Below are 15,140 nucleotides of genomic sequence, written 5' to 3'. Positions count from 1 at the left end.
TTTTGATGAATCAAAATTTCCAACATTAGGGGGAGAGAATAAGTTTCCTGAAAAGGAACTTAATTGGAATGCATCATCATTGATGCATTTAGATCCTCGATCAGGGCAATGTGAACTGGAAGTTCAAAAGATTATACATTTGCAAAGAATAGCAAATGAATTGCCTGATGCATTTTCCGATACAAAGAGGATAACCAAGTCGTATATACCAGCGGAAAATGCCTCAATTCGAATTGATGTCCCAGTAGGACAAGTAGCCACTGAAGCAAATTCACGCCAGAAGCGTGGCAGGGCGGAAAATGCCCCAATTCGAATTGATGTCCCAGTTGGACAAACTGCCACTGAAGCAAATACACGCCAGAACGTGGCAGGCCTGTCGGTTCCAAAGATAAAAATCCTCGAAAGAGAAAAGAGGTAAATACGATTCCTGTTGAAAAAGACATAGTAAAGACACCTGCAGTTGTCCAAAATTCTGATATAACGCCAGAAGACGTTCAGGTACCTGAAAATTGTGAAAATGACGAGATCTCGATAAATTATGTCTTTACAGGAGAGAAATTGGATCAAAATAAGACAATTGTCAATGAAATATTTGCATATAATGTGGCATTAGATATCATGCATGAAAGTAAGGATCTTGAGCCAAGATCAGTCGAAGAATGTCGACAAAGAAATGATTGGCCAAAATGGGAAGCAGCCATGAAGGCTGAATTAGACTCACTTGCAAAACGTGAAGTCTTTGGACCTGTAGTCCGTACACCAGAAGATGTAAAACCTGTTGGATACAAATGGGTATTTGTGAGAAAACGAAATGAGAAAAATGAAGTTGTGCGCTACAAAGCCCGACTTGTGGCACAAGGTTTTTCACAAAGGCCCGGTATAGATTATGAAGAAACGTATTCCCCCGTAGTGGATGCGATAACATTGCGTTATTTGGTCAGCCTATCTGCATATCATAAACTGCATATGCATTTAATGGATGTGGTAACAGCCTATTTATACGGCTCATTAGATCGTGATATCTATATGAAAGTCCCTGAAGGACTAAAGATATCTAAACCATCCAATGAATATTCGCAAGGGTTATACTCAGTCAAATTGCAAAGATCTTTATATGGTCTAAAGCAATCTGGACGAATGTGGTATAATCGTCTTACTGAGTATCTGGCCAAAAACGGATTCAAGAATGATGATATCTGCCCGTGTGTTTTCATAAAGAAATCTGCATCCGGATTCATTATAATTGCTGTGTACGTTGATGATTTAAATATCATTGGGACTCCTGAAGAGATTCCAACAATTATAAAAACTCTAAAAGAAGAGTTTGAGATGAAAGATCTTGGAAAGACTAAGTTTTGTCTCGGCCTGCAGATCGAGCATATAAAAAGTGGGATCTTTATTCATCAAACAACATACACAGAAAAGATCTTGAAAAGATTTTACATGGATAAGTCACATCCATTAAGTACCCCAATGATTGTAAGATCTTTAGATGTGAAAAAGGATCAATTCCGTCCTAAAGAAGAAAATGAAGATATCCTTGGTCCTGAAGTACCATATCTTAGTGCCATTGGAGCGCTAATGTATCTTGCTAATAATACGCGACCTGACATATCATTTGCTGTGAATTTACTAGCAAGATATAGTTCCTCTCCAACCAGAAGACATTGGAGTGGAATCAAACAAATCTTTCGATATCTTCATGGGACGGTTGATATGGGTTTGTTTTATCCCTATGGATCCAAGTCACAATTAGTTGGCTATGCAGATGCTGGATACTTGTCTGATCCACATAAAGGGAGATCTCAAACAGGATACCTGTTCACATATGGTGGTACAGCTATATCTTGGAGGTCCACGAAACAGACGATTGCTGCAACATCCTCTAATCATGCTGAAATACTGGCGATTCATGAAGCTAGTCGCGAGTGTTTTTGGCTGAGGAGTCTGATTCAATATATTCTATCATCATGTGGACTGATTGATCATAAGATAGCTCCAACTGTCCTGTTTGAAGATAATACAGCATGCATTGCTCAACTTAAGGGTGGATACATCAAAGGTGATAGAACAAAGCATATTTCTCCCAAATTCTTCTTCACTCATGACCTTCAAAATCAAGGGACAATTGATGTCCAACAGATCCGTTCAAGTGACAATCTGGCAGATTTATTTACAAAGTCACTCCCAAAATCCTCCTTTGAAAGATTGGTACATAAGATTGGGATGCACCGATTTCGAGACATTAAATGATGTCAGCAAGAGGGGGAGACTGTACTCTTTTTCCCTTGGTCAAGTTTTTTCCCATTGGGTTTTTCTTGACAAGGTTTTTAATGAGGCAGTTCTCATCACAAAGGATTTTGTACTCTTTTTCCTTCACTAAAGTTTTTTTCCCATTGGGTTTTTCTTTAGTAAGGTTTTAACGAGGCATAATCCTAAATGGACATCCAAGGGGGAGTGTTGTGACTAGGAAAGGATAAGAATGGATGTCCATTTAATGGGCAACCCATTTTCTACGTTGAAGAGAACAAGTTCTTAGGATGAAAGAAATAAATGTAGTTTGAAAAGTAAACTTCTCTTTGCCTATAAAAGCATGATATGAGGCAAGAGAATATACACAACAATAATAAAATCAAATACTCTCTCTTTATGTTACAATCAAATACTCTTCTCTTTATATTTCTACTACAGTTCTTTCTCTTCTTTTATTTTATAAGTATTTTAAATTCTATTTTCTATTACTCTTTACATATAATATTAATAGCAATATTAATCATTTTTATTATATTGAGATTGTAACAATAAACAAATGCGATTCTCTCTCTCTTTATTTTTAATACTCCTTTCTATCTTTGTATATATATACACCTTACAACATATAATATTATTATATATATATAAATTATTATTGGACTAATTATTTTAATACTAGAGTCTTCTATTTATACATCTCTATTATATATATCTTTTATTTCACAACAATGTTTATGGTTTTGGTCTGTTTTTTCATTTTTTTACTCTTGCTCTACTATCGCACCACAAATTAACGTGGAAAGCAGAGCCGCGGACACACACCGTGAACCTGCCTCAGCTCCTCCACCAAATTAATTTTTGTAGAACGCTAACTTCATAACCATAGCGATGAAACTGTGTTCAGAAGTAAACTAACGAAGACATGCGTGACCTCAACATCATGTTGTGGCGTACGCCATTTTCCGGTAGCATGCGTACGGTTTCAGCAGCAGAGCTCAATTCCATGATAGATGCTTACGTACGCAACAACAACGTACGCCAAGCACGCAAACTGTTTGACGAAAATCCCTCAACCCGCTCCCTTGTTTCCTGGAACATGATGATGATGGCCTACGTTCAACAACATCAAATTCGACATGCCCATGACCTATTCGACCAAATTCCCCAAAGAGATGCCGTTTCGTGGAACATCATGCTCGCTGGTTTTCAGAGAACCATGGACACTCACAGGTCTTTCCAGTGTTTCTTGCAAATGGGAAGAGACGGTGTTGGGCCGAATGACTACACACTATCCATATTGCTCAGATCAGTTATGGGTACTCATTTTGATGTTTTGGTGCAGCAGCTTCATGCTCTTGCACTGCATTTGGGACTCAACTTGAATGTGTTTGTTGGGTCTGCTTTGATCAAAGCTTATGGGAGTTTAAGGTTGAAGGTGGCTTTGGGTCGTGTGTTTGATGATATATTGATCAAGGATGTAACATCTTGGAATGCTTTGGTTTCCGGTTACATGGAAATAGGAAGTATGGTCGATGCTCAAAAAGCATTCGACCTCATGCCCGAAAGAAACATCATTTCTTGGACTACTTTGGTCAATGGTTATATCAAGAACAAGAGACTTAACAAAGCAAGGTCTGTATTTAACAGGATGGGGGAGAGAAATGTGGTTTCTTGGACGGTAATGATTAGTGGGTATGTGCAAAACAAGAGATTTATGGATGCATTGAAGCTTTTTCTTTTGATGTTTAAGTCAGGGGCTCATCCCAATCATTTTACGTTTTCGAGTGTGTTGGATGCATGTGCTGGTTGTCCTTCTCTTCTGATGGGCATGCAAGTCCACCTTTGTCTAATCAAGTCTGGCATAACAGACGATGTAATCTCATTGACATCCCTTGTTGATATGTATGCAAAATGTGGGAATATGGATGCAGCATTTAGTGTGTTTGAGTCCATTCAAAACAAGAATTTGGTGTCGTGGAACTCGATAATTGGTGGTTATGCCATGCATGGTCTTGCAACTCAAGCACTGGAGCAGTTTGATAGAATGGAAAGAGTTGGTGTCACACCTGATGAAGTTACATTTGTGAATGTGTTATCAGCATGTGTACATGCAGGTCTTGTTGAAGAAGGTGAGAAGCACTTTGCTAACATGGTGGCCAAGTATAGGATCCAAGCAGAGATGGAGCACTATAGTTGCATGGTGGACCTGTATGGAAGAGCAGGGCGATTTGATAAAGCAGAGAAATTGATCAAGACTATGCCCTTTGAGCCTGATGTGGTGTTGTGGGGTGCATTACTTTCAGCTTGTGGCCTGCATTCAAATATAGAACTTGGGAAGTATGTTGCGGAAAGAATCCGCAAACTAGAGAGCAATCATCCTGTTTCCTACTCAATGCTTTCAAAGATCCAAGGTGAGAAAGGGACATGGAGCATGGTAAATGAATTAAGGGACATGATGAAGGAGAAACAAATAAAAAAGCAGAAGGCCTTTAGCTGGGTTGAGTGATCTCTTGATGTACATTCAGCTAAATTATGAGCAATTTATGGGGGAAGTTGTTGCCAAGAGAAGAGATGTCCCACTCTTTTTTTGTGGCTCTCTGCACATGGAGGAATAATGATATGAGAGCCGTTGTTATGGTCATCCTCAAGCAACTGCCCATGGAACAAGAATTTATTTCCTTGCTTGGCTTCTGAATAAATCAAATGCTTGTGTTGGGGGGTTTTCAACTGCTGCTGAAACGAATGGCTAGCAAATGATTCGGGTTTGGGTAATTGCTTTGTCTTAATACATGCCGTCAATGTTTTATGTGGGGTTGGAGAGGGGAAGGGTTATGTGCACAGTTGTATAAAACGAGTTCCCTATGCCTCCCCAGTACATTTTATGTTTGCAGCCAAAGCTGGGTAGCTGGATAAGATTTTGATCTGGAGGAAGTGATAACAGACACAAAATTATGGCGGGGACAATGAATTTTATGAGTGATCATAAAATAAAATGTTTCGTTCTGCTCTTCCTTATAAAAAGTATGAAAGATATATAACTGACTGAAATTCATTTCCCGGCACATGTAGAGGGAGGAAAAACTAGTTGATAAGATAATAAAATAGTTGAATTTTATCATATATATCAGCTAAATTATGGTGCTCTTAGTATTTTTCTGTAATAATATTACTAATTAAAAAGGTTGAAGAAGCTAAGCCCTGCTGATGTCGATATCATTTAGTATGTTGGAAGTGATGATTGTGAAGAAGCTAGAGAGAATTGAAAATTTACATTTTACATTTTAGTAAATTTCTTCACAAATTTTATTTGAATATAGAGTATCATGTTTGAATTAAATTCTAGATAATTAATTTGTTGTATCATTTTTATTCTCATAGGATTATAAAACTTAGAAAAGCCCCTGCTGAGGGGTGTGTGTGATGTGAGTCCTCTCTACTGGCCTTCTCTTCTGTCTTTGTCCTTTTCTGTAAAATTCCCAATTTCTACTTCAAATTCCCTCCTGCAGGTGAACCTGGATCCCAACCTTGATTACTTCATTCTTCCATTTAATTTCTTCTTATACTCTGAAATTACTATTGTTGTTCATCTTCCTTTGCTACACTACCTCTACATTGTTATGGTTCTTCAATAATAATCCTCGATAGCTTGCAATTGATAACACATTTGTCATAATTATATGACTACATTTTATGTAGTCCAAATTCTATTTAGACAAATATTCGATAGACTTTTTAATTGTTAAGGAAATAAATCACTGTGCGTTCACTATGTCATTTCGTCGGGATCACTGTGTCATTTTGTGTTGCCTCTTAAGAAGGTTCACCCTCTTCTCTTCACCACTCATCCATTTGGCAGATGCCATGATTTTTTTAACATCCATCACTAGGAAGCAAGACAAGTTAGCGCCTAGCGGTGGCAGCTACTAAAACATGAGATAGCACGAGAAATGGGAGAGAAGTAGGCAGTGTATACTTTCACAAACTCATACTCTACCTTAGCTTTTTTTTGTTGAGTGTTTGTTCAAGATCTCAACTCATAAACATGCCCATCTTGTTCAGTCTATATATAAAAGGAAACCATTTTAATAATAAGTTCACAGTTTGATGCACCAAGCCTTCAATGCATCCAGTCATTTCACTAATTTTATTTGATGATATTAATATCTCTAAAGTGACCATATATTAGCTACACATTTGCAACATTGGCCAAGAACGTTGCTAATTCCCCTCGTGCGCTAACTCGAAACAGCCTTAAATCTTCATAGTTGAATGAGCGATATAGCCGTGGGTGATTAAGGTCCACCAACTCTGTTGGGGTATCAATTTTACCATCCCTTGGTGAAAACATAAACACACCAAAAGTAAGACGTGTAGTTGCTTCCTTGCATAATACCCGGTGTTTCACATTGTGAAATCTTCCATTGCTCCATATCTATACATATATACATTTCAAATCAATAATCATTACATAAAAGTTTACAAAAGTGCTATTTTGATCGTACACTAAAATTAGCCGTATTCATATATAAATATATATTATTTAATTTATTTTTAATGAATATTTATATTTTATATATTAGTAATTTAGTAACTAATTTTAATATATACTTAATGGTTAAAAGTTTAATATCTTACAAATTAATACTTAACGGCATAAAGGACATAGATACTTAAATTGGCAGTCTAATTGTTAGTCAAATTAAAGTTTGAAAAATTATATATTCCAACATAATTTATGTCAATTATAAGATAACTTTCTAGGTTATGGGACACTTTTGGCCAAGTCATATAATAATGCCTTTTGAGCTGAGATTTCACGAGACCTTGTTTATATATCGCTCGCTTTACAGAGGATGATGTGAATGACTAATTATAAAAGGATGATAGGTTGCATTTGATTTTAAGAACATAATAGATAGAACACTAAAAACAGAATATAAAGAATAGAAATATTTCCTAAGATTTGATATTTAAAATTAAAACACTTAAACTTATGATATACTTGAAATATTTCTTAAGATTTGATATTTAAATTAATTGTTGAGTTTGAAAAAATAATAACAATAATTTGATAATATTCAAACATGTAATATTGGGCCAAAAGTTTAAAATTGTGTGAATAATTTTTTCGGCTAGTGTACAGGCCACATTTAAATAAAAGAGCAACAAGCAACTAAAAATAAAAAGTTTGTTCTATTTTTTGTTTCTGATCATTTATGAAGAGATAAAATAAAATTGTCTTTTGAAATATTAACTTGACATTCACTAGCAAAGAAGTTTCATATCCAATTTGAAATTAAAATGAACAAATTTTATAAGGAGATCATACATTCAACTCCTCTTTTTTAAGTGATTAACAAACCTTCATTAGTGTTAAAACATCATGTTTGAGTGAATTTAGTTCTATAAAAGATTTGACATTTTAATTTGGTTTTTAAAAATTATCAAAATAAGTTAAGTTGGTTATTTTTTTAATTCACGATCACATGTTTAACGATGACAAGTCAACAAGAAATTAAAAGAATAATCAGCTTAACTCACATTGATAGCTTTTAAGGACCAGACATTAAATATATAAAAGACCAAATTAATTGATGCAAAATCTTTGCAAAAGCATTTTAAACATTAACCCAATAATATAGCGAAGAGTTTAATTTTGATATATTAATAGTATAAAATATTTTATAGAGTTGTACAATCATAATCATTCTCTTGAATGACCATTCATACAGTTAATATAAAAAATAATTTTTTTTTTATTAATATAGCGTTATATGATTAGATATATGTGTAAAATGGTTTTATACCAACAATGTTTCAAAATTAAATTCTATACCTAAAAGGATATGGGATGTTGGATTTCCAACTAATAATGTCTAATTATTTTTAAACTAATAAAAGTTTAAAAGTGAACAAATTTTGTATGAAGCATGTATAAGATATTTATCAACTAGAAATCAATGAGTTGAAGTTTATACCTCTCATGATTAAGTGAATAATAATTTAAAAATAATGAAAATAATTTAGTTCCAAATTTGTTTCAGCCAAATTAAAAGACCATTGAAATTATGCATACTTACGTGTCCAACATCTCCAATAATACAAAGGAAGGATCCAGATTGGGGAGGGACTGCATTAAATGAACCAGAGTGGTCCATAATTTCAAGACCTCCAACTTTATCATCATCTTGAAGTAAGGTCACAAAGCTTGTATCCGTATGCATCGGTATTCCTACGGAGCCTATGCTTTCTGCATTGAAGCTATACTTGATAACCCTAAATAGCAATGGCCAGTCCTTAAAATCAGTACTCACTACGCCCAAAGACTCGGCCATTTTTTGTGATACACTTGTTGCCAAGTCATTAACAGCTTCACCATATGCCTCAATTGTTTTCCTGTGAAACAAACAAAGTCACAACCTTATAAACTGAGAAGACGCAACTACCAATGTGAAAACTCATGCTCTTAGGGTAGAGTTGGTTGAGGTGAGTGAGAAGAGTTGAGAGACAATATGCACAACTAGCAAAGAAAAGAAAATGACAGTGTGAAAAATATTGATGAATCTCATTCAATTAACCTGCAAAATTAAGTTTATTTACATAACCGAAATTCTAACTAACATCTAACTCTAGCTAATTAACTTAGGTTGACTGTAACTCAAATTTTCTTTAACTCACTCTTAAATATCTAGTTACTACAACTAACTTCAGCAACTAGTAGCAGCTCCAGCATAATTAACTTTACATACATGACAGTTAGTTATGCATGCATGCATTGACCTACGTTTTTGGCTTTGATTGGCTGAGTGCTATCCTCCTGAACTAATATAAAACTATCATGATATGCAAGACAAATTTGATTTCATATATTTTAGTCTTTATGATTTTGACCAATTCTAAGATTTTTTACATTTAAAATTATCTATAATATTATTTTATTTTGAAATCATCATTCCCTAAATTTCGGATAAAAATACCCTTCTTTCTTCTCCTCTTCGCTAACGTTTTCCACTCTTGTCCTACTCTCCTCACCAACACCTTTCATCCCTCATTTCTACCGCCTCCATCACCTCTCCCCCTCACACCATTGACACCTTCACTAGCACCCCTTCTTACCCACAGCAACAGCAACAACAATTATAACAATAACAACAATACCAATAATATTTAATTTTTAAAAAATTCAAAGAACAGCAAAGACACAGAGAGGCGACGGGAAGCTGAGGATCGTGAGATCAAGGAAGCTGCAGACCGCAGTGTACATCGAGATGTCCACCGGGAGGGAGCAATCATGTGCCATATTCTTCCGCGGAGCTCTAGCGAGGTGGAAAACGAAAAGAGAATTTGACATTGGATGTTTCCGGCGATCTATTCTTCGGCGGCGGGCTCCATATGCAGCAGTGGCAACGACGATAGCGGCAGTGCTTCCATCAATGTTGCTGCCTCCTTCCTCTCTCTCTCTCTCTTTATCTTTCTCTATTTGGTTCTGTCTTTCCCCTTCTCCTTTTCTATTGTTCTCTCTTTATTTCTCTCTGTTTTGTACTCTCTAGATGACGGGTGTTGGTGATGATTGGAGCAAAGGTAAAAAACGTTGGTGAGAAACAGTGACCGAATCCAGCAAATTATGACATAGATTTATGTATATATTAATTTTTAAAATATTTAATTTATAAATTAAAAGATTAAAATAGTAATTTAAATAATAACATATAATTTAAAATTTTATTATTTAAATTTTATATTTTAAAGAAATTGAGTAATTATTTTTTAATATTTTTTTTTTTATATAAAATAATATTATACATCCAATTCTTTTTGTTAACTAAGTCTAATTAAATTAGTCCTTTTTTTTTTGGTGACCAATTAAGTTAGTCTAGAATAATATAAACAGTCACTTGATTAGACTTATTTCATAAAAAAATTTAAATGTGCAGTCTTACTCTTCTATATATATATAAACTATTATTAAGAAATTTATAACTCTTATTGAAATTTATAGTTAAAAATATTTTTTCAATTAATGTAGTTGCTACAAAAAAATAAAATTAATATAAAAATAAATAAATAATATTCTTTCGCATCAATTTCTTAAAAAAAAAGAACAAATTTCATTTAAATTGAAAATTGATCACTCCCATGACATCTAATATAAAATTCTTAAATTGATTATGAAGTATCAAAAATTAAATAAAAAATTATTATGAAATCAAATTTTATAATTTAACGGAGACAAATAAATATTATTATCATAAACTATTAAAAAAATTTTAAATTATAATAGAGCCGCTCGTCTCTACAACCACGCAGGCACATCCGTCCCCGGTAAAAAAGTGAAAAAAAAGGTATTTTTTGTTTGTAAATTAGGAAAGAATAATTTTAAAATAAAATTCAGGATTTGAGATAATTTTGAATGAAAAAAACAAACACTTTAGTAAGGAATAAGGATTTTGATTTTCGGTCAAAACTACACAAACTAAAATTATACTTAACTTTTTTGTATCAATAAAAATCGTTTTAGAATGTTGGATTTTAACATTTTTTTATAAATTCCAACACCCTATGAAAAACAAGGAATTTTGAATAAAATTATTATATATAAATTACTATACAATATTAGATATTGATATTTGTTCATGAAATGATTAAAATCTATATCCTACAGTTATTAATATTTAAATTTGGAAAAAGAAGTTATATATAAATCATGGAAAAGTATAGGTAATCAATAAGATTTTTGAACAATGTGTAAACAATGTGAATTAATAGGGTTAAAATAGTAAATTTAATTAGTAACATTAAATTAGAGTGTAGTGTATTTTCATTTGATTGGTGGTTGTTCATGTTGTTCAAAATTTTTATTGTTCCCTAACATTCTCCATAAATCATTATAGGACGATGGTAAATTTTAGTATTTTTATAAAATTAAACATCTGCCATGAGTAACGAGCTAGCAAATATCAACAGAGTTATACATAAATCGCTACTTAATAAATCTAGGCATCCTAAAATGATATATAGATCAATAACTTCAGGCTTTTTAATTTAAATAAAATAAAAGAAGATCAAATTTAGGTGAATTTTATAAATGAAATTTTAAAACGTAAATTCCCTAAATTATATAATATATAAATTGTCCCAGATATAAATTAGATAATGCATGAAACATGTTACCCTAAGACGATTTATGCATGAAATTTATTGGACAAATGCACATAAATCATCCAAGTCCAATGTGTTTTTCAAGTTGTATGTAAATCATCCCACCTTATTATGGATTACGTTTTTTCACCTACAACCCATAACCCTAGCACCATTTACGTGCAAATACACAACCTCAACATCCAAGTACGATTTACGTGCAAATCCAAAACTAATAGATATATTTAGACATAATTTTAATTTGTACTTAAATATTTTTAAGTTGAATATTAATTTTTCAATAAATTTAGGAAGTAAAAATTTTAATTAGTTAAAAAAATAAATATAAAAAATAATTTTGTTACACCAAAGATTTATCTTCTAAAATAAATAAAAAAAATTCACTTAAAAGACTAAATTATTGTGTATAAACTATGAATAACTCTATTTTTATTTCAAAGACAATATCTAACAAAATTAAAGAATTTAAATATTTTAAATAATAAAATTATTATTTTGATAAAATAAAAATTAACATTATTAAATTTGTAATTTTATAAAATATATATTTTAGTATTTTATTTTTAAAAAATTAATTTTTTATTTTATTATTTTATCAATTTAAAAATTTTAATCAAGTATTAGATAGTTATATCCAAAAATTTGTTATAAGTCCAAAATTTGTTTATATTATGTTCAGATAGTTATATTTTTATAGTTATATACTTATATGTCTACATAATTTATGAATATAAAAATATTTTTATTTCTTGAATTAGGTTTTAAAATTGAGGTAAACTCCATTTTAGTTTTAATAGGATATTGAAATGAATTTGATCTATATCTACAGGTATTCACACAATAAATATTTTACAAAATTAATTTTAGTACATCAAGTAGTCAATTTAATCGTTTTTTTTTTTTTGTTGAATTCTACATTTACTATGTATTTTGATTTTTTCATTTTGGTTGTATACTGATGTTACTTGTATCCTTTAAATATCCAATTATTGATTGCTATTTGGCCAAATTAGTGCTATTTTCTTGATTATTCTAATATTTAATCTTAGATTAAAATCTTTTAAATTGAATAAATTGATAAATAAAAAATTAAATTAAAATTAATTTTTAAAAATAAAATAATAAAATATATATTTTATAAAAATTACAAATTTAATGATGTTAATTTTTATTTGATCATTTTAATAATTTTTTTATTTTAAAACATTTAAATTCTTTAATTTTTTTTAGATATTATCTTTGAAATAAAAATAGAATTATTCATACACAATAATTTATCTTTACAATGAAGCTTTTTTAATTATTTTAGAAAATAAATATTTGTTGTAACAAAATCATTTTTTATATTCGTTTTTTATAACTAATTAAAATTTTCACTTCCTAAATTAATTGAAAAATTAACATTCAACCTACCAATATTTAAGTACAAATTAAAATTATGTTTAAATATATCTAATATCTATTAGTTTTGAATTTGCACGTAAATCGTGTCTGAGTGCTGAGTTGTGTATTTACACGTAAATCGTGTTAAAATTGTGGGCTTTAGGTGGAAAAATGTAACTCATGCTAAGGTGGTACGATTTACATATAACTTAAAAAATACATTGGGTTGGGACGATTTATGTGCATTTGTCCAATAAATTTCATGCATAAATTATCCTAGGATAACATATTTCATACTTATCTAACTCACATCACCCTGAGACGATTTATATATTATATAGTTTAAGAGATTCACGTTTTAAAATTTCATTCAGGGGATTCACGTAAAATTGATCTTCTATTATTTTATTTAAATAAAAAAGCCGTAACTTCATTTCCAACATGCTAATAAATTCTGTTTTTGGCAGACATACATGGAGATCGATAGCAAAGGGGCAAAATCTGAATAGAATAACTTGTGTTGATGCTACTTCTCTACAGGAGTTCTTGGATAGAAATTGAGGCTAATTTTTTTAGTATAAATTTCCATGACGTGTTTTTTACTGTTATGTTTATTGTCGTGATTTTAATGGATATGGAGATATATATATCTTTTAATAAAAATTTACAGATCAGAGACTCAAAATTGTGGAGGAAAGAAAATTTAGGATTCAATTTGAGTTTAGTGAATTTAAATCCGGGTGATGAACAAATCGAATCTTAAGTATCGTGTGACTAGATTTTTTTTTTTTTTGGGAAGTTTAGAGCACATCGGTAGGTCAATTTTATGGTTAAAAAACTCAAAATCCGATCTTGGAATTTGTTGATTTGATAGTCATCTTTCACATCTTTGGATAATACATAAAGTTCCAACAACCATGAATAACTTTACTGTTTTCTCAATATAAAAATTAAAAAGCGAAAAATTAATCATTATCTTATTATTAATTAATAATGATTGTGGTATAAATGTGAAATTAGCATTTTTCACGTTTAATTTTCTGAAAAATGTTTTTACTTTTTATCAATAATTTACGTTAATTTAGTATGTTTTCTCTTTCTAGCTTCACTATCTCCAATTCTCGATCTCTCCTGGCCCCTAGCGACTCTCCAAGCCCACACCTCCTCGTACTTCTCTGCTCTGCGATTTGCCTTCCTTCACCGCCGATGCTCATTCCTCGATGTGTCTCCGCTGGTTTCTCGTAGTTTCCGCCGTTGCCTCTGTTCGAGTTCTGCTCCTTCTGTTGTCACCTCAGATCGATCTGCCCGTTCTGCCTCCCTCTAGGCTCGGCACTGCCTGGCCTCTGGGCCCGACACGCACGGCCGTTCGTTTTCTTTTATTTGACTTTTGTTTTTAAAAAATAATTTTGTTACAAGCATGATTGGAAATTTCTTTAAAGAAAGAATATTGTCTTTTTCTGCAATTTATTTTTCTATTCTCTTTTTTTTTTTAGTATAAATTTCCGATCCTGTTTTGATAGTGTAGGGTCGGATTGGATTGACTTCTCCAAAAGTCTGAAAAAATTTGTAATAGGTTCCGTTACCTTTGGTTGTAGGAGTCTCTAGCTGTGGATCCATTCAATTTGAATGATTGAACTTTGAACCTCAAATAAGAAAAAAATAAAATAAAATAAAAAATAACAACAATAAGAAACAACCGAGTACTGACCTCTGCTTTGGTGGCACACCCAATTGAGAGCAGAATTGGTCCACAGACTGCGGCGACTTGTGAATGTCATAGAGTGCCAACCCCTCATAGAAAGGACTTATTTCAGATGGTGGCCTGTAGCCAGATTCAGGGATCACTGGCTTGTTCTTCGTCTTGATCTCCACGGGGAGGTCGTGAAGATACTTTGCCACTGATTTCATATCCGCCATGAGTGTTTCTGGAACCGTGTGGTTGATGATCCTGAAGCACCCACATCTCTCACATGCCTCTCTTAGCTTCTTCAACTCCTCCTCTTTGTTCCTGAGTTGCTGAAAATCTACTACAGGAACCTCCATTATGTTTTCTTTGTCTTTGCTTTTGGGTTTATGTGTGGCTACACGTGGTAGTTGCACATGAATATAACAGCTCGTTCCCGTAAAAATTGGATTAGTGCCACTTGGTTATTAAAATTTAAAAATAATCTCAATTATACTTACTGTGTACCAAAAATATAAATCAACTATTAAAATTAGTTAAAATGTATATTAAAAAATTAAAAATAAATTAAATTATGTATTTTAATAGTTAATTTTAATATATAAATAATATTTTTTAAAAAATCTATATATACAAAAAGTTAACTATAATTAATATTATA

General features: G+C 31.9%; 2 protein-coding genes across 2 annotated transcripts; one reads left to right on the top strand and one right to left on the bottom strand.

Moving 5' to 3' along the window:
- The first annotated feature begins 3,223 nt into the window (after nucleotides 1–3,223).
- On the top strand, nucleotides 3,224–4,759 carry LOC112727680 (pentatricopeptide repeat-containing protein At1g74630-like). Its single transcript, XM_025777539.2, has one exon. It carries the CDS (start codon nucleotides 3,224–3,226, stop codon nucleotides 4,757–4,759), a length of 1,536 nt encoding a protein of 511 aa, XP_025633324.2.
- Nucleotides 4,760–6,226: 1,467 nt separating this feature from the next.
- On the bottom strand, nucleotides 6,227–14,912 carry LOC112727682 (2-oxoglutarate-dependent dioxygenase DAO). The gene is made up of 3 exons (XM_025777540.3): nucleotides 14,504–14,912; nucleotides 8,334–8,649; nucleotides 6,227–6,685 (listed from the first exon to the last, which is right to left on the bottom strand). The coding sequence occupies exons 1-3, from the start codon at nucleotides 14,836–14,838 to the stop codon at nucleotides 6,440–6,442; spliced, it is 897 nt and encodes a 298-aa protein (XP_025633325.1). The 5' UTR covers nucleotides 14,839–14,912; the 3' UTR covers nucleotides 6,227–6,439.
- Nucleotides 14,913–15,140: the final 228 nt, after the last annotated feature.

The sequence above is a fragment of the Arachis hypogaea genome, chromosome 12 (assembly GCF_003086295.3).
Source record: "Arachis hypogaea cultivar Tifrunner chromosome 12, arahy.Tifrunner.gnm2.J5K5, whole genome shotgun sequence".
In the NCBI taxonomy this organism is placed as follows: Eukaryota; Viridiplantae; Streptophyta; class Magnoliopsida; order Fabales; family Fabaceae; genus Arachis; species Arachis hypogaea.
Note: the sequence above shows the minus strand (reverse complement) of the source record. Positions and strands in the feature narration are given on the sequence as shown.